Source organism: Heterocephalus glaber, unplaced genomic scaffold, assembly GCF_053883595.1.
Source record: "Heterocephalus glaber isolate CG9 unplaced genomic scaffold, H.glaber_assembly_v1.0 deba00001497, whole genome shotgun sequence".
NCBI classification, from domain to species: Eukaryota; Metazoa; Chordata; class Mammalia; order Rodentia; family Bathyergidae; genus Heterocephalus; species Heterocephalus glaber.
This window is the reverse complement of record NW_028258320.1, coordinates 5,464,974-5,483,319: the sequence shown is the minus strand read 5'-3', so window position 1 is coordinate 5,483,319 and position 18,346 is coordinate 5,464,974. Positions and strand designations below refer to the sequence as shown.

General features: G+C 53.5%; 2 protein-coding genes across 3 annotated transcripts; one reads left to right on the top strand and one right to left on the bottom strand.

The window, feature by feature from the left end:
• Window positions 1-3,425: 3,425 nt before the first annotated feature.
• Window positions 3,426-16,564, top strand: Pex6 (peroxisomal biogenesis factor 6). 2 transcript variants are annotated; one of them, XM_021259795.2, is made up of 18 exons: window positions 3,426-4,362; window positions 7,330-7,493; window positions 8,258-8,341; window positions 10,968-11,070; window positions 11,146-11,279; window positions 11,783-11,894; window positions 12,128-12,336; window positions 12,588-12,783; window positions 12,862-12,938; window positions 13,057-13,189; window positions 13,275-13,480; window positions 13,564-13,625; window positions 13,771-13,879; window positions 14,113-14,229; window positions 14,326-14,403; window positions 14,521-14,660; window positions 14,772-14,947; window positions 15,940-16,564. In XM_021259795.2, the coding sequence occupies exons 1-17, from the start codon at window positions 3,481-3,483 to the stop codon at window positions 14,906-14,908; spliced, it is 2,943 nt and encodes a 980-aa protein (XP_021115454.1). In that variant the 5' UTR covers window positions 3,426-3,480; the 3' UTR covers window positions 14,909-14,947; window positions 15,940-16,564. The 2 variants fall into 2 exon arrangements, with proteins under 2 accessions (XP_021115454.1, XP_021115455.1); XM_021259796.2 differs by lacking the exon at window positions 15,940-16,564 and having other exon boundaries at window positions 14,772-15,140.
• Gnmt (glycine N-methyltransferase) lies at window positions 15,226-17,532 on the bottom strand. Its single transcript, XM_004846549.4, has 6 exons — window positions 17,307-17,532; window positions 16,678-16,805; window positions 16,002-16,118; window positions 15,740-15,882; window positions 15,539-15,660; window positions 15,226-15,465 (listed from the first exon to the last, which is right to left on the bottom strand). Exons 1-6 carry the CDS (start codon window positions 17,510-17,512, stop codon window positions 15,294-15,296), a joined length of 888 nt encoding a protein of 295 aa, XP_004846606.2. The 5' UTR covers window positions 17,513-17,532; the 3' UTR covers window positions 15,226-15,293.
• Between the last annotated feature and the right edge of the window lie 814 nt (window positions 17,533-18,346).

Below are 18,346 nucleotides of genomic sequence, written 5' to 3'. Positions count from 1 at the left end.
CGCCGCCCATTGGCCCGAACTCTTGCAAACCTGCCTGACAACCGGGTGCCGCCTCCTCGGATTGGTCATCGGGGCCAAGCTGCTTCCTTTTTTTCTCATTGGAAAGAAAGAGTACAAACCGCCAGGGTTCGGGTTCCAGAATTGGCCGAGGAGGGAGGGCCCGCCCTAAAGTGGGTCGGGCTTAGGTTAGGAGGCGGGGCCAAGGGGTAACCCTAGTTAGGCTGTGAGCCCTGCGCTCCAGTGTCGGATTGGGGTGCCCTCGCCATTCTTCGCGGCTCTTGGAGCACTGTTGTTTTCCTCCCGAAGTGACCCGCACTCTTCCCCGCTCTCCCACCCCCACCTACTTTCGAACTGGAGGAAAGACGCCCTACCGCGAAGGGTACCTTCCTTCATTGGGGTAAAGTAGCACTCATTGCAGGCACACAGTTGGTGGAGAAAGCTCCCAACGGGCCTCCAGGGCATTTGCCTGCCCAGACTGGAGTACCTGGAAAGAGGAGATGAGGATCCTGGTTTGTTGCAACTTTAGGAAGTGAGTCCCATATTTACTGCAGGTGTCCTTCGATTGGGGAACTAGCTGAGAATGAGGTGAAAAGCAGCCCTGCCCAAGCAGGTGTTGTAATGAATAAGATTCAGTTCCTGCCCTCAAGGAATTCGAAGTCTGGTGAAGTCTACAAACTTAGATTAGCAGATAATTAAATACAATGCAATAAATTATACAAACCTGTGGAATAGGTTTCAGAGAAATTACTCCAGTAGCCCATATGAAGAAAGAGGACAAGACCCATCAAGAATAAGCCTGGGGTTGGGCCAGGGATTTACCCTAGTGGCATAGCGCCTGCCTTGCAAGCGCAAGGTCCTGAGTTTGATCCCCGGTACCGCCAAACAAAAGAATAAGCCTGGGGCCAGGCATGGTGGCACACACTTGTAATCCCAGCACTTGGGAGACTGAGGCAGGAGGATCGACGTGAGTTTGATCCCAGCCTGGGCTATACAGTGAGTTGGAGGGCAGCCTGAACTACATAGCAAGACTCTGTCTCAAAAAAAAAAAAAAAAAAAATCTTGGAGGTGGGAGTGTAACTCAGTGGTAAGTGCTTGGCACTGCAAAATAAATCAATAAACCTTGGCTTTCCCCAAGGAGAGCAATCTTTAAAGACAGCAGCCATGGGGATAGAGAACAGGACAGGTTTGGGAAAGGTGTAAGAATCAAGAGGATTTGGTGATTCACTGGATGTGGGGAGATGGTAACAGGACAAATTCCAGAAGTGATCAAAGATGTAGGAGAGAAACAGGTATCATAATGCCAAAGGAAATGAAAGAGGTTGACCAGAGAAATATTAAGATGAAATTTAATTGGGGTGTGGTGGTGCACACCTGTAATCCCAGCACTTAGGAGACTGAGGCAGGAGGATCACCCAGAGTTTGAGGCCAGCCTGGTGTCACATAGTGAGTTTAAGGCCAACCTGGACTACTTAGTGAGATCCTGTCTCAAACAAACAAACATAATGATGAAATTGAACAGCAAAACCTCCATTCTGCAATGAGGATGTTACTAATGATCTTTGCCAAGGACGTTTCAGAGGAGTAGAAAGCAGTTTATAGAAGGTTGGAGAGTGAACAAGTGGTTAGGAAGAGAAGAGAGCAAATGTAGGATTCTGGCCATCTCATAGGAATTGTCTTTGGCTTTTCCAACTAATGATAGCTGCAAGGTAACAGAATGAACTGGGTGCCAACCATTCTTCACTGAAAGAAATCCTGGGAAGAAACGATGTTTATTTGTGGATGGCATCTGCGTCTGAGTGTCACCCAGGCAGGACAGCAGATGTATTTACCCATCTTCAGGGCTATATGGAGCACCACAGGCCTGAGGCCTGAGCTTGGCTGCTTCTGGGTAAAGCAGGCATGTTCTCTAGGCCCACCCTATCTGCCTAGTTTCTGGTCACTCAGGGATGCAGAGAACAGAGCCACATACAGTAGGATGACCAAATGAGAATTGTCATCAATGTGAACCCAGGTCCCTAGTACCTCGCATGCTGTTTTGTTTTTTGTTGTTGTTTGTTTTATTTTTGGTACTTGAGATTGAACTCAGGACCTTGTGCTTGCAAGGTAGGCGGTGACAGCACTGTGAATCCCTGGCCCCCTTTCGTGCTATTTCTAAAAGACAGGAGCCAGGGTTGGGGATTTAGCTCAGTGGTTCTGCCACCTGCCTTGCAAGCACAAGGTCCCGAGTTAGATCCTGGTACCAAAATAAATAAATAAAAGATAGGAGCCAGATGTGGGGGTGCATCCCTGCAGTTCTAGCACTTGGGAGGCTGAGACAGGACTGTTATGAGTTGGCAGCCAGTCTAGACTACATAGCAAGACCTTGTCTCAAAAAAAAAAAAGCAAGAATTGAAAATTTTCAGGTTTATGACCTGAGCCACCTCCAAAAACTATACTTAGACATTGAAATAGTTTCTGGTCTCTCTGGGGCTAAGGGGTAGAAATACCTTTTAACGTGTAAATCTAATATTCAATTTTCAGGGATTTGACTTTCAGATATTTCAAAATGCATTCTATACAAAATAGAATATTAACACAAGGTGCTCAGCTGTGGACAGGATAAAGCAAGGCCCAGAAAGAGAAGATTGTCACCACCCAGTCCGTTGATTATAAATGAACTACAGTTGGAGATGTGGCCTGCCACCCTCTAAGTGGAGTTAGAAGTGGAGTGAGGACAAGGATGGATCTAACAGCACTGGTTGGAGGCTGGCTGTTGGCTTAGCATTCAGGACGGAAGCGTCTAATCTGTCTGCCTGCCCCGCAGCCTGTCTTCCTCCAAGATTGAGGATTGATGGGGGAGAGCAACCAGGCTGAAGGGAAGAGAAAAGCGGTTTTATGGGACTAGGACAGGACAAGAAGCGCTGGGACACGGGTTTTGTATTGGATGTGTCGGGACGGGTGTGGCACCAAAGCACTCCAGGGCTAGTGAATCATATTGTGGTAATGTAATTCAGCCAGCAGTCTCTATATATTCATAAGCATGTCTGAGACAGTTTTGTAATCTTACTCCTCCCTGTACAACGTTCCCGGCAACCCTGAAACCTGAGTGCCTACAGCTGCGTGGGGCAAACTGTATGAGTTCCACGGAGGAGTGGACCCCTTCCTAAATATTTCACCGACAGCTCCAGGCCTGGGCCGGGCCAGTCGGGGGCACTCGGGCTTAGCGACAATAAACTGTTGATACGTGTGTGGGGCATGATGATCGAGAGACCGCTACTCGGCTGCAGTGCAAACTCTTCCAAGGGCGCATGCGTACAGGCCGTGCAACCGCAGTGCTTACGAACCCCGCCGTCGAGGCACGGTCCTGATTACTCCGGGAGCAGCGCACCCAACGCCCCTCCCACTTTCCCAAGCGCCACCGCCGGAAGCGGAAACGGCCCGCCCGGGCTTCCGGTTCGGTGGCTCCGGAAGCTGCGGTCGGCTGGTTGGACTCCAGTCACCATGGCGCTGGCAGTCCTGAGAGTCCTGGAGCCCTTCCCGACCGAGACACCCCCGCTGGCTGTGCTGCTGCCGCCGGGGGGCCCATGGCCTGCGGTGGGTCTGGGCCTAGTGCTGGCGCTGCGGCCTGCGAGCGAGGGCCCGGCGGGGCTGGCCCTGCTCGTGGCGGCCCTAGAGGGGACGGGTGTGGAGTCCGAAGCGCGCGGCCTGGGGCTGCCGCAGCTTCTGGTCAGCCGCGCGCTACTGCAGCTCCTGGCCCTGGGCTCTGGGGCGCAAGTGCGGGCGCGGCCCGTGCGGCGGCCTCCAGCGCTCGGCTGGGCTTTGCTGGGCGCCTCGCCCGGGCCGGGGCTGGGACCTCGGGCCGGGCCGTTGCTGGTGAGGCGTGGGGAGATCCTGCCGGTGCCCGGGCCGCGCGTCCTGGAGACTCGCCCAGCGCTACAGGGGCTGCTGGGCCCGGGGACGCGGCTGACCGTGACTGAGCTCCGCCGACGGACTAGACTGGCCCCGGAGCCGGGAGACAGCAGCTGCCCGCCACCCGCGCCTGTGGTGTCGTCCTTCGCGGTGTCCAGCACGGCGCGGCAGCTCCAGGGAGTACTGGGAGGGACCGGCGATGCACTGGGCGTGAGCCGGAGCTGCCTCCGCGGCCTCGGCCTTTTCCAGGGTGAGTGGGTGTGGGTGGCCCGGGCGGGAGAGTCGTCGGACACTGCCCAACCCCACCTGGCCAAAGTGCAGGTCCTGGAGCCTCACTGGAACCTAGCTGAGAGGCTGGGACCCGGCTCCGGGCAGCCGCGAGAGCAGCTTTCCGACCACCTGGCGCTCGTGTCCGCCACGCTGGCGTTTAATCTCGGCTGTGACCCCCTGGAAGTGGGAGAGCTCAAAATTCAGGTAGGAATGCTAACTCTTCTAACGCTATCATTTCTGCCTTAACTGAATTGGAAGGGTAGAACTGTCGAAATTAGGACCTCTATTCCTTACTATTTTATATTTTAGACTTTTCACTTTCCCTTAGCCTTACCTAATTCGCTGTAATCAGACGTATCAATAAGACTGCGTAGTGCAGTCGCTCTTGGGAAGGGCTTTCAGCTGTTCTCGTGTCAGGTCAGGGCGGGTATAGTTAAGTTACCAGGTGTTTGTAGTAAATACTCCGTCTAAGCAGGTGCTTATCGGATTGCTGAAGTGTATATAGGCATTCCTTGTTTAACGACCTACCCACTTAACTGTTCGGACTTACCACCCGCTGCTCGGATTTAGGATCCCGTTTTTTTTGTACAATTCTGTACAACTTGTTAGAGCCTCAGTGCCTTTTGTAGTACAGTATACCTTGTTTGTACAAGATTAATTTTTTTCTGATTGTACCGTAGAATACGGTAGTTTTATGGTATACATTACAGTAGTACATGTAAGAGTCTTGCACATAAAAACAAAGTCACCAGGTTGGAGTTTCCTTTGACCTTTTTTTCTGAATATTATAATGTACATACTACATACAATTCCTTATTTAGCAACCAATTCATTTAACGACCTGGGTCACCTGAACGGAACTCATTGATTAAATGAGTGTTTTATTGAGCTTTAGCTTTTGCTCTTCCTTGACTTCAAATTCGTATTCTCTCAAAAAAAAATCGTTTTCTCTCTTCCTCTGTTAAAAATTCTACCATTCTTAGGAAGGGACGAGAAAAAAAGTGAAAATAGGAGGAAAAAACGGAAACAAAACTTGTACATGGGGAAGGGAGGGGGCTTGAGAGGGGTATGGGATAAAATAAAATAAAATTTATTTTTAAAAATCCTGCCATCCTTTACTATAAGGCCTACATAAAAACACCACCTTCATAAAGCCTTTCATAATCTGACTGCCAGAAATTTAACATTATTTTTTGCTCCCTAGCATTTTGTTCCTTACGGTGTTTATTCTGCCTTGTTATGATTACATAATCTGTGTAATCTTCGAGTATATATTGTAAATTTTTGAAGGATAGGGCTTTTATTGTCTTTGGTGTCTGGTGTTTTAATTTTAATATTTTATTAAATACATCCAAGAGATTTTTGAAGTTTTGACTTATACCTCTACTTCAAGAAGATATTTGTGCCGGGGATTTATTTAGCTGGGGGGAGGGGGCACAGCGCCTGCTTGGCAAGAGTGAGGTCCTAAATTCCATCCCTGGTACCAAAAAATATTTGCAATGTTTAATCTTTGGTTTTGTTTTTTTGAGACAAACTCACCTTGAGCTTAACTGTGTGGCTTAGACTCGCCTTGAATTTGTGGATCCCCCTACCTCAGTCTCCTGAATGCTGGGATTATAGCCATGTGCCACCACGCCCAGCCTTATTTGTCCTGTTTAAGCATCTAGACATATGATTTAGGCTGTTGCTATCCACCACCCATTTCACTATCCACCCCCCCTTGGGAGGAATTGAACACAGGACCTTGGGCTTTCAAGGCAGGTGCAGCACCACTGAACTACATCCCCAGCATGGCTTTTAAAATTTTTTTTTTTTTTTTTTTTTTTAAACTGGGGATCAAACTTGGGTCCTTTCGCCCTTGTGCGGCGAAACCACTGAGCTATATCCTGGGCCCCAGCTTTTTAAATTTAAATTGAAGAGCTGGGTGTGGTGACACACACCTGTAATCCTAGCACTTGGAGGGCTGAGGCAGGAGGATCACAAGTGTTTAAGGCCAGCCTGAATTATATAGCGAGACCCTGTCTCAAAAAAAAAAGACATTGAGGCTGTATAAACAAGATGTACAGAACTGTACAAAAAAAGATGAATATTTTGATCCTTGATACCAAAAAAAAATAAAATAAAAGTACTAAGTCCGAATAGTCCTTAAAGGAGGAATATCTATACATATGAATGGAAGTGGCTGTGCTTTCCTTCTGGATGGAGGAATATCTACCCTAGTAGTCAGAATGGAGTTCATTTATCTGAATCAACCATTTCAGCTTCATTAAGATCATGTCCTTTTCCCATAGCCTGAGTTCAGAGTGTCACTAGTGTTCACTTAATAGCCCATTGGTTGCTAAGTTACACTCAAAGGCCTTGTGGAGATGTCTTTGCCCTCTCACTGGCTGTAAGCCAAGTTAAAGGTATCCTAGAAAGGTTCTCATTTCTGGGGAGATTTTTGGAGGTAGAGTCAAGAAAAGAGGTCACATTGCTTCCTGGTGCCCATTAAAACAGGCATATCCAGGGCACATACGGCCATGGAGAGCCAGTAATACTGCCCCAAAAGACTATAAACTTTGAACGCTATTATGTACTTCTTAGTGATATTTTCATGCCTTGACTGCACAGTGTGGCTGTGTAGGTGACCGTGGAACCTTCTGTAGAGGAGGGCACAGTGCAGGGCAAACTCCCTGGCAAGTATTGGATGCTGTTTGCGCTTGTGGGAGTTGGTGAGTAAAACACAGTGACTACCAATAATACTATTCCAGCTTCCTGCACATGTGTGCACCTGTGAAGACAGGCATTGATGTTTATTAAGCAGACACAAACATTCTCATTTAATTATTAAACAGGCTTGTTAGGTTATTCAGCAAAAACATTTAATAAGTTAAAATATTAAAGAATTGGTGTTACTTATACACTTTAACTATATTACATACTTTATGAGTGGCCCAAGACAACTCCTCTTCACCCAGTGCAGCCCACATAAGCCAGAAGGTTGACCACCCCTGTGTTAGAGGGAGAGGCTCAGCCTTTCTGGGAAGATAGAGGAATTTGGCTCTGTTACCTCCAGCCCTACTTCATGGTTATGGGAAGGGTAGAGGCTGGAAGAGATATTTGCTACCAAGAGACAGAGTCAGCCTGACTCCTCAGGAGAAGGTTCTAAGGTGGTGATTATTTCTCTGATAGAGGTACACGGAAGGCTCCATCAGCCCTGAAGACAAAGGAAGCTGCTCATTGCTGCCTGAGCCTCCATTTGCCAGAGAGTTACACATCAACATTGTGTCCTCTCCCCACTACAGCACTGGTGGAAATTATGACCAGGTTCTTTATCGGCACTTTCAGACACCCAGGTTCGCTGCCCACCCCTTTAGGGAAGATGACATCTCATCCTTGCTCTGCTATCTTATGCCTTAGATCCAGGAACCCCAGGGCCTCTGGTTAAAAGAAGCTACATAGGCAATATTTCACCCAGGATCCTCTTGGTGTGTCAGGCAGACAACAGAGATATCTGAACCATTGAGGTGAATTTGGACCTTCCAACCAGAAATGTGTTTAATCAAGGAGGACTCCAGCTGGGTACAGTGGCACACACCTGTAATCCCAGTGTTTGGGAGGCTGAGTCGGGAGGATTTCAAATTCAAGGCTAGCCTGAACAGGTTAGTGAGACCTTGTCTCAAAATTAAAAAATAAAAAGTGCTAGGCCAGGGATTTAGCTCAGTGGTTCTGGCGCCTGCCTCACAAGTACAAGGTCCTGAGTTCGATCCCCAGTACCAAAAATAAAAAGTGCTGAGGATATAGGTTAGAGTACCCTTAGGTTTGATCTCCAGTACCACAAAGGGGTAGGGGGCAAAAAAATAAAACAAGAAAATTAGAGCATCTCCATGGGGGGAGAGAGAGGACTCCAGAAGACCTAGGAGTTTTCTATGTTTCCTTGGTCTCTGGCTTGTCTAGTTCCCCTTTCCCCAGCTCAGTCTGGGTCTCCTTGGTTCCTGGACCATTGCTGGGGATTCTGGGTTCCAAGTGGACAGACCCCTAAGGAGGGAGTAGGGCGGGCGTAGGGGATGTGTCAGGCACAGCTCCTTGGGAGCTGACCCAAGTCACTGCTGTGTTGCAGGGTGGTCCAGGAAGGCGATGTTCTGTGTGTGCCGACGGCTGGGCAAGTAGAGACCCTGGAAGGAAGTCTGGAGAGACTGCCGAGGTATGCAGCATGGCATAATTTTATACCTAAGAATATTTTGCTGTTGCTGTGTACATTTTTATGGGGAGAAAATTAAATTCTTCAGGTTCCCAAACAAATACATGAATGAAGAAAGGTTAAGAACCACTGCCTGAGCCAGGTGTGGTGGCGCACACCTGTGATCCCAGCACTTGGGAGGCTGAGGCAGGAGGATCGCCAAGCATTCAAGGCCAGCGTGGGCTATATAACAAGACCCTGTCTCAACCAATCACTGAAAAATAAAATAAAATAAAAAATAAAATTAAATTAAAAAAAAAAAAACAATCACTGGGCCAGGGATTTAGCTCAGTGGTTCCATTGCCTCCGGAGTTCTCTCCTCAGTACCCAAAACCAAAAAACAAAAAAACAACCACTGCCTAGGACTGTAGCTTAGTGGGCAAGACTTTTTGGGTTCCATCACCATCACTGCCAAAATAAAACACCACCATTGCCTGCTGGTTCTAGGAAGTGCTTATCCCCAGACTCTCTGGTGGTTCTAGGTAAAGTGAAACAGAGTAATTTAAAGGGGCCAAGGATGCAGCTCGGCAGCAGAGCACTTGACTAGCATGTACGAGGCCCTAGGTTCCATTCCCAGCACCACCAATGAGAAAAAGACTAGTTTCATGTTCCAAACCAAGATGAGATTGTGCTTTTCATTCTCAGCCATAGTATTGTTTGGGCAGGATATGCTGCAAGGCTGGGGCGAAGGATAGCAAGTTCAAGGTGAGCCTGGGGAATTAGTAAGGCCATATCTCAAACTGGGCCTGTCAGGCCCGGTTCACACCTGTAATCCCCATACTTGAGAGGCTGAGACAGGATTTGCTGCAAGTTCAAGACCACCCTGGAATACATAGCTCAAGGCCACCTTGAACTACATAACAAGAGCCTGTTTTAAACAACAAAAAAACTATCCCTGGTGGCACACCAGTGCATTGTAATCCCAGCACTCTGGGAGGTAGAGACAGGAGGGTTGAAAGTTCAAGCATTTGGGCATTTAGCGACTTAGTGAAATCATGTCTCAAAAAATAAACTGAAGGGCCCGGGATTTAGCTAGGTGGCACCGAGCCTGCCTAACAAGTGAAAGGTCCTGAGTGCAATCCCCAGTAGCAAAAAAATAAACTGAAAAGTAGCTCATTATGAAGGCCCAGGATTTAATCCCCAGCACCTAGCATCTGCTTGTGTCTGAGCGCCTGCCTGGTTCATCCTCCATCTATACCCAGAGCAGGTTCCAGCCAGTGCTCAGTGCTCCCACTTTAGTTTTTTTGTTTTGTTTTGGGGTTTTTTTGGTACCGGGAATCGAACTCAGGACCTTGCTCTTGCAAGGCAGGTGGTGGCACCACTGAGCTAAATCCCCAGCCCTAGGTGCTCCCACTTGAGGACAGTGGTACCAGTGAGCTGAGCTGTATCCCCAGTCTCTCGAGCTTTTTTGTTATTTTTGAGATAGGTCTTTTTTTTTTTTTTTTTTTTTGGTACCGGGGATCAAACTCAGGCCCTTGCACTTTTGAAGCAGGCAACAGAACCACTGAGCTAAATCCCTGGCCCCTTTGAGATGGGTCTTGCTGGCCTCAACTTCATGATTCTCCTGCCTTAGCCTCCCAAGTAGCTGAGATTACAGGTGTGTGCTTCGAGGTCCTTTAGAGTCCACAGTTCAGCTAGGCGTGGTGGTGGAAGCCTGTAGTTCCAGCTACTCTGAAGACTGAAGCAGGAGGATCGCCTTGAGCTTACAGGTTTGAGACCAATTTGGGCAACAGAGCCAAGTGTATGATTCAGTGTTTTTTATTATATTCACAAGGCAGTCGGCATTTCTAACTCCAGAGCTGTTATCACCCCAAAAAGAAACTTTATACCCATTAGTAGTCACTGCCCTCCTCCTCCCATCACCCCGGCTGACCTTGGCAGTCACTAGTCTGTGGAATGGGATTGTGTAATTTATGATCAATGTTTGTTTTTTTAAAGCTTCCCAGGTAATTTAAGAATAATCAGATTAGTCATTAGATGGCACTATTAAGGAGGCTGTCTGCAGTTAGACTCTGTGAGTTACGGAATAATAGTCAAGGGACCGTCCTTCAGGTGCTGGCCTGGAGAGAACGCCTAGGAGGAAGGGGCTGTTTTGAAGCCATGGTGATGACTCGGGATCCACTCATGCTGTGTGGCAGCGCCTTCTCCCACTGGAGTGGATGACGAGCCCTTGTGCCTGGGCAGGCGCACTCCCAGGCTTTCTGACATTGGCTTGGGGAGACACCGAGGGACAGACCTAGCTCCTGCCCTGAAAATCTGTATGCTACAAGCCAGGCATGATGGCGCACACCTGTAACCCCATGCTTCTGGGAGGCAGAGGCAGGAGGATTGTCAATTTAAGTCCAGCCTGGGGAACTTAGTGAGACCCTGTCTCAAAAAAAAGCTGGGGATATAGCTCAGTATGAGGGCCCTGGGCATGGTACAGTCGGGGAGATAAGAAAGATCATCTGCTCTCCTTCCCCTGCCCCATCTTGGGGCACTTATTTGTGCTACTCTTGACTTTGTCCTCTAGGATGGGAGAGCCACCTGTCCTTGGGAAAGGGGGTGTGTGGGCTTGGGATCCGGGCTTCATTGGCCCTCTTTCTTGCAGGTGGCATGAGGTATTTTTTAAAGTGAAGAAAATCGTCGGGGATGCTCTGGGTAGACTGCCTGCTGCCTACTTGGCCGACACCACACACACCTCCTTGTACATGGTGAGGCCCAGTGGGAGACGATCAGGTGACAGGGTGCAGGTGGGGTTCAGATCCAACACCGCCTCACTCTCACAGGTGGGCTGCACTCTGAGCCGTGTGCCCGCACGCCCTTCGGGAGGGCCCATTCTCTGGGGTGGCTTATCCCTTCCTGGCCTGGAGGCCTTGGTGACTGCACTCTGCACCGCCCTGAAGCCTCGTCTTCAGCCAGGGTGAGTGAGGCCATGGCACGGGTCTGTCCTGCTCAGGACATGGGGCAGAGGGCAGCCAGAGGAGGGCTTTAGTGTTCTGCCCAGATCTGGGTCCCCCAGCTGCTGTGCCCAGCCCAGGCCCCTAGCCTGCTCTGTTCTCTAGTAGATATCCAGGTCCTTCCTGGACAATTTTTCCACCCCAAGGTCAGTGTGAGGGAAGATCCCCCACCCAGCCAGCTGTCTCTGGGGTGGGCCCTGCTCTTCGGCACCTACTGGCCAGCCTGGCCTTGAGGTCACAGCATCCGGCACCAGAGGCCCAGGTGTAGACCCAGACCCCTGCCCAGTGGCACACAGCACCGTTGGGACCAGCCCTCCAGAAGGCACAGTTGACTGCAGCGTGGTGGCCTGGCTGAGGGATCTGCCCCGTACCCTTCCCAGAGCTCCAGAGGCCTCAGCATGTAGAGAAGGACAGGACCAAGGGTCCCTGTGTAATAGGGCTTCCAGTAGGAATGTGTTATTTGCAGGGGTGCCCTGCTGACAGGCACGAGTTGTGTCCTCCTGCGGGGACCCCCAGGGAGTGGGAAGACCACTGCAGTGGCTGCTGCCTGCAGTCGCCTCGGGCTGCACTTGTTGAAGGTGAGGGTCCCTGGCCAGGCCCAGGTTCAGCCTCCTCCTCTCCTAGGTGTGTTCCCACGGGGCAAGGCCACAGGCTCCTTTGGGGGTGGGGGTGGGGATGGTGACCCAGGTGGGTCCTGGTTGCTGTCCCTGTTTTGCCCAGCCCTGCCCTTGAAGATGGCCTGTGTGTCCCGACTCCTCTGCCCCTGACCCCATCACACCTGCCCCTTGCTCACAGACCGACCCTCCCTCAGGTGCCCTGCTCCAGTCTCTGTGCAGACAGCAGTGCGGCCTCAGAGGCAAAGCTGCAGGCCACCTTCTCCCGAGCCCGCCGCTGCCGGCCTGCGGTCCTGCTGCTCACAGATGTGGACCTGCTGGGCCGAGACCGTGATGGGCTGGGCGAGGACCCCCGGGTGGTAGCTGCGCTGTGTCACCACCTCCTCGATGAGGATCCCCCCAGCAGGTGCTCACACAGCGTGGGGCCCAGCTTTCCTCATTCTTGCCACACCCCGATGGCTTCTCGGAAACCCCGTGAGGGTGTTCAGAGGGAGGATATGGCTGGGCATTTCTTGGGGTTGCTAGGTTGAAGTAAATGCCCAGCATCTGCCCTCTGTGTGCGCCCATGGGAGGGGGAAGCGCAAGCCCCTCGGGCATCCCTGGGGCCCATCCTTGCCACCCCACTGCCCTCACCCTCAGTTCCATGCCTGCCTGCAGCTGCCCTCCGCTGATGGTGGTGGCCACCACAAGCCAGGCCCAGGACCTGTCCACTGACGTGCAGACAGCATTTCCCCACGAGCTACAGGTGCCTGTGCTGGCCGAGGGCCAGCGGCTCAGCATCCTGCAGGCCCTCACTGCCCACCTGCCCCTGGGCCAGGAGGTGAACCTAGCACAGTTGTCCCGGCAGTGTGTGGTGAGTCCCCCATGGGGCCAGGCTAGATGCTGTGGGGTCGCTCACATACCTGCTCAGCCTCCTTCTGTGGCTCCCTAGGGATTTGTGGCAGGGGACCTGTGCGCCCTTCTGGCCCACAGCAGCCGGGCAGCCTGCGCCAGAATCGAGAGCTCAGAGTAAGAGGGTGAGGGTCAGGCAGTGGTGGGGGAAGGCACTGGGGAGGAGGGGAGGAACCAGGACACATGGAGGGAGGTGGCCTTTCAGGAGACCCTCAGCCAGCCTGTTTCTCTCCAGTTCAGGGGGCAGCCTGAGCGAGGAGGACGAGGCGGAGCTGTGTGCCGCTGGCTTCCCCCTCCTGGCCGAGGACTTCGGGCAGGCTCTGGAGCAGCTTCGGACAGCTCACTCCCAGGCTGTGGGGGCACCCAGGGTGGGCCCCCTCACCATGCTGGAGCCTTGGAGGAGGGGCACAGCTCCCCCACATGCATGCCCCAACCTCACAGTCCTGTCCCCAGATCCCCTCGGTGTCCTGGCATGACGTGGGCGGGCTGCAGGAGGTGAAGAGGGAGATCCTGGAGACCATCCAGCTTCCCCTGGAGCACCCGGAGCTGCTGGGCCTGGGCCTGAGACGCTCAGGCCTCCTGCTGCATGGGCCCCCAGGCACCGGAAAGACCCTGTTGGCTAAAGCGGTGGCCACGGAATGCAGCCTGACCTTCCTCAGGTGTGCAGGTTGGCAGCGGAGGTGGGAGACAAGGGCTGCCCACAAGGCAGGTGTGCCCAGCTCACCACCTTGCCCTCATGTAGTGTGAAGGGGCCGGAGCTCATCAACATGTATGTGGGCCAGAGCGAGGAGAACGTGCGGGAAGGTGAGCAGCCGAGAAGGCCTCTGGCCCTCCCCAGACCTGACCCTCGGGCACCAGGTCCTCGCTGCAGTCAGGCCTCTGGCAGCCCTGTCTGGGCCCTGGGGTGCTACACCCTGGCTTCCCACCCTCCCTTGAGCCCCTTGCTCAGTGTTTTCCAGGGCCAGGGCTGCTGCCCCGTGCATCATCTTCTTTGATGAGCTGGACTCCTTGGCTCCAAGCCGGGGACGAAGTGGAGACTCTGGGGGCGTGATGGACAGGTGGGCCCAGCCGCAAGGAGGGGAGACAGCAATAGCAGTCTGCGGACAAGACCCCAGGATTGAATCCCTGGCCTTTCGCTTCTAGATAAAATGGAGCTGACAGGAGCCATGGAGGAGTTGGGTCTGGGATAGCAGGAGAGTGGGTTGAGTGTGCAGTGGGGCCCAGTGCTAAACGGGCAGGGGCAGAGCTGGAAGGCGGACCAGAGACTCTGGCCTTGCTTCCTCCCCTGCAGGGTGGTGTCTCAGCTCCTGGCCGAGCTAGATGGGCTTCACAGCACCCAGGATGTGTTCGTGATCGGAGCCACCAACAGACCAGACCTCCTGGACCCTGCCCTCCTGCGGCCTGGGAGGTGGGCATGCAGAACTGCTCACCTCCACTAGCCCCACTGGGGCTCTGTCAGCTGTTGCGGCTGAGCCCTGAGGCTTTCACTGCCTGTCTTCCTAAGATTTGACAAGCTGGTGTTTGTTGGGGCAAGCGAGGACCGGGCCTCCCAGCTGCATGTACTGAGCGCCATCACCCACAAGTATGCCCTGGGATTGGGGTGGCTAGGGGACGTGTCCCGCATGCAGAACAGCTTCTCAGCATGGGCCAGGGAGGGAGATGACGCCAGCGGGAACGAGTCTCCTCTGCCCACAAACAGGTTCAAGCTTGAGCCCTCGGTGAGCCTGGTGAATGTGCTGGACCGTTGCCCTCCCCAGCTGACGGGAGCAGACCTCTACTCTCTCTGCTCTGATGCCATGACTTCCGCCCTCAAACGCAGGGTTCGTGACCTGGAGGAAGGTGAGCTACTCAGCCAGCCCCAGAGCTCAGCCAGGAAGCCAGTGGGAGATGCCTAGGAGATCTGAGCAGGAAGGTTCCTTTCCCAGCCTCATTCCTCCTTGTTGCCCCTAGGGCTGGAGCCTGGGAGCTCAGCCCTGTTGCTCACCATGGAGGACCTGCTACAGGCCGCTGCCCAGCTGCAGCCTTCAGTCAGCGACCAGGAGCTGCTTCGGTACAAGCACATCCAGCACAAGTTTGCTGCCTGCTAGGAGCCACCTGCCAGTGGGACCTGCCTGCTATGGCCAAAGGTACCTATGGGGCTCTGAAGAGGCTCTGCCCACCTGAAGGTTGCCTCCCCCAGGAGATGCCCTGGGTGCAGAGAGGTGTCAAAGCCCAAGTGCATGTTCAGGGGCATTTTCTACCTCAGTCCACAACAGCTCCAGACCCGGGACAGCTGGGAGACTTGTTTTGGAGCAGAAAATAAAGGGTGTGCTGCCCCTTGCTGGTGGTATGTGGGATTGCATGGGAAGAGTGCAGCCATGGTGGGAAGGTGGGCAGTGGTCCCGACAGAAACACAGGTAGGGCATTGACAGGCACAGGCTGTATTGTTTCTGCCCGTTTGCTTGAGCCACATCACTGCTTCAGGGGTCATGTTCATTCTGTCCTCTTGAGCACGTGGATGAAATAGCAGGGAACGTAGGCCTGGCCTGGCCTGTACGGCTTGAAGTCACCCAGGATGCTGTGCTGGCACTTGCCCCTGAAGGCTGCTTGCAACAACTCTGTGAAGGATGCCAGGCAGTGCGGGAAGTAGGAGAGCCGGAACTTGCTGCATGGGTGGCAGAGTGTGAGTCTGTGGCCTCAGCACCCTCCTCCACTGCCCCTACCCAGCCAGGTGCTACCTGAAGCGTGGGGCACCAGCCTGGCCGGCATCTGGCAGTTGCACCGTGTAGTCCAGCGTCACCATGTGGGCTTTGTTGTTCACCATCAGCACCGACGTCTTGATGTCCTTGGTCAGGTCACTCTAGAGGCGGTGTTAGGGCTGTGTTAGCCTCTGCAACCCCCAGGGCTGTGGACCCACATGCACCTGTCCCAGGGCTCACCTTGTAGTAGATGTTCTTCCCTGGAGGGGCACAGCCTGTGCTGAGGATGTGGTCATAGTTACGATGGTCGATGACTAGCAGGCCGCCTGGCCGCACCATGCTCGCGATGTTCCTCAGTGCCAGCTGGTGCTCACTCTGGTCACCTGGGCTCCGGGAAGGGCAGAGGCTGTCACCAACTTCCCTCTCACATCTCCCTTCAGGGGCAGGCAGAAAGCAGAGTCTGCTCTGTCCAGAGAGCAGACACCAGGGCCACACCACCTACCTCTGCAGTCTGGCAAGTGGGCAAAACTGTTCCCGAGGCAGATGACAGCATCAAAGCCGCCTCCTTCCGGCTGGGGCACATCTTTGTCTAGAGTCATCCAGTTGGCTTCTTCGATGACTAGGGAGGCCAGGCATGGGAAGACAAAAGGGAATAGCATCACAAGGCCAATTCCTCCAAGAGCATTTCTTCAGACACCGTCGAGGATGGGGAGTCTGGGCAGGAAGGAGGGCTCTGTGCTTGGGGATCGTTACCGGGAAGAGAGACTATAATAAACACGTTTATGTGAGCCCTCCAAGCTGGGTGTGGCAATGGACACCATCTGAATGTAGCCAGCAGGAAGGCCCTAGGTTCAGGGTACCAAAAGACAAACCCAAAACACCACCACCTAGCTCTTCAGATCCACTAGTCTCCAACAGTCGGAGGCTGAGGATTGCAGGTTCAAACCCATCCTGGGCCACTTAGTGAGACCCTGTCTTGAGAAAGGCTGGGGAAGTAGTTCAGTGTGAAAGCCCTGGGTTCAGTCCCCAGAACAGAAAATAAAGTCTAGCTCTTGATCTCTGGTACCTTTTGTGAGATCCAAGTTTCCTCCTTCAGGGAAATGACAGTAATGTTGCAGCTCTCACCCTATGTAAAGGAGCCCTGGGTGGTGGGCCTTGCCCAGGAGGGACAGACATACCCCAGTTGTCGAAGGCTGGCTCCCGTCTCCGGTTCCAGCGCTCTTTGAGTGCGTACTTGAGCATCTTGTCGCTGGCATCCACACTTGTCACGCTGAAGCCCTCTTCTACCAGCATGATGGAGTCCACCCTGGGGAAAGGTAGGGTGGTCAGGGAGTGGGGAGGGCCAGGGCAAACAGCATTGCATCTCAGACTCCTATCCCTGACCTCACACATCCATTCCTGGCCCCTAGGTTTTTCAATTTAACAATACACCTTTTCAGAACTGGACATTAATGTTGAAGGCATCTCCATCTCCTCGGGGAGGGGGGGTTGACAGACCCATTGCGAGAGGGGCAGGGGGCGCTGTGGGAAGTACTGCAGGGTGTTCAGTATCTCCAGAGGACGTTCTACCACCTGCGTCTCCACCACCTCCAGGAGACGCGGGTCTGAAGCCCGTGTGTGAAAGCTCCCGGCATGGCGCGCTCTGCACATGCAAATGTTGACAGTTGGCGCTGCCCAAGGCCATTGCAGAGGGACAAGGTAGAGCCAAGGATCTGCTGGCCTGGAACCCCGGGAGCCCGAGCTCCAACCGCGGCACCTGTCCCAGGTCACCTCCCGCGGTTCTTCCCGGGTTCTTTCCGTTCCTCACCCCGTGCCGCAAGCCACGTCCAGCACCCGCTGGCATCCATGCTGGCGCAGCAGCCCTAGTAGCCACGCTTTGTACTCGGCCGTGCGGCTGCGGGTGTCCCCGATGTACAGCTGCCACACACGTGCCGCCTCCCCGTCCGCATACTGGTCTGGGAGCCCCTCGGCCGCCACTCCCAGGGAGCGGATGCGGTACACGCTGTCTACCATCTCGCTCTCTGCTAGAGCTGAGGCGCCCGTATTTATCTGAGGTCCGCGCCACACTTGGCCAATGGCAGAGGAGCGCGAGGACACGCCCCCACCTGGCTCTGCCCGGCCACACCTCCGTTGTCCAGGACGGACTCTGGCTCCCTTCCCACTTGACACGCGGCGCTGCAGCCTTGTCAATTGCCCACTCCACCCCACCTGAGTTGAGAAAGGAACCAAACTTCAAAATCCATGCAGACCTGAGCCCCTGGGCGGGTGGGGCTGGACTGTGCCCAGCAGGGAAGCGGGGGTTGTGGTGCCAGCAGAGCCCTGACCCTAGGGGCCACTGCCCACGTGGAGGCAGGAGTGCCGTTCACGCAGGCCCCAGCATCAGGCTTCTTGCCTTGAGTGGAATCTGGGCGGCGCCACATGCCAGGAATCCCAGCCTCGGGAGGAGAGGGGGGCAGGGGCTGGCAAACTCTCTGGCAATGTAAGGACTCTGCTTCAAAATAAAGAATAAAAGGCTAACGTGCAGCTCTGTGGTGGGACTAGGTTTGATTCCTAATACTCTAGCACCGAAAGGAAGAAAACAAACTGCTAACAGCTGAGTGCAGTGGCAGTACTTCCAGCCCCAGAGAGACGGGAGGGCCCTGGAGCCCAGGAGTTGGAGGCCCCATCTCCAAAAAGCAAATGAAAACCCCACTGCACACTAAAGACCATCTGCTGCTGGCCCTGGGACAGAAGGATGGCAAGTTCGAGCCCAGCTTGGGCAACTTAGCAGGACCATGTCTCAAAAACAGGACTAGGGGGGCTGGGGACTTAGCTCAGTGGTTCTGGCACCTGTCCCACAAGTGCAAG

What these genes read in the sequence shown, in the direction of transcription:
- Pex6 (XM_021259795.2), top strand. Translation starts at nt 3,481, where the DNA reads ATGGCGCTGGCAGTCCTGAGAGTCCTGGAGCCCTTCCCGACCGAGACA. An exon ending in CGGCACTTTCAGACACCCAG is followed by an intron (nt 7,494 to 8,257) that starts GTTCGCTGCCCA and finishes GCTGTGTTGCAG; the next exon opens with GGTGGTCCAGGAAGGCGATG. An exon ending in AGGCTGTGGGGGCACCCAGG is followed by an intron (nt 13,190 to 13,274) that starts GTGGGCCCCCTC and finishes TCCTGTCCCCAG; the next exon opens with ATCCCCTCGGTGTCCTGGCA.
- Gnmt (XM_004846549.4), bottom strand. Translation starts at nt 17,512, where the DNA reads ATGGTAGACAGCGTGTACCGCATCCGCTCCCTGGGAGTGGCGGCCGAG. An exon ending in GACGTGGCTTGCGGCACGGG is followed by an intron (nt 16,806 to 17,306) that starts GTGAGGAACGGA and finishes ACCTTTCCCCAG; the next exon opens with GGTGGACTCCATCATGCTGG. An exon ending in GCTGGTGCCCCACGCTTCAG is followed by an intron (nt 15,466 to 15,538) that starts GTAGCACCTGGC and finishes CCACCCATGCAG; the next exon opens with CAAGTTCCGGCTCTCCTACT.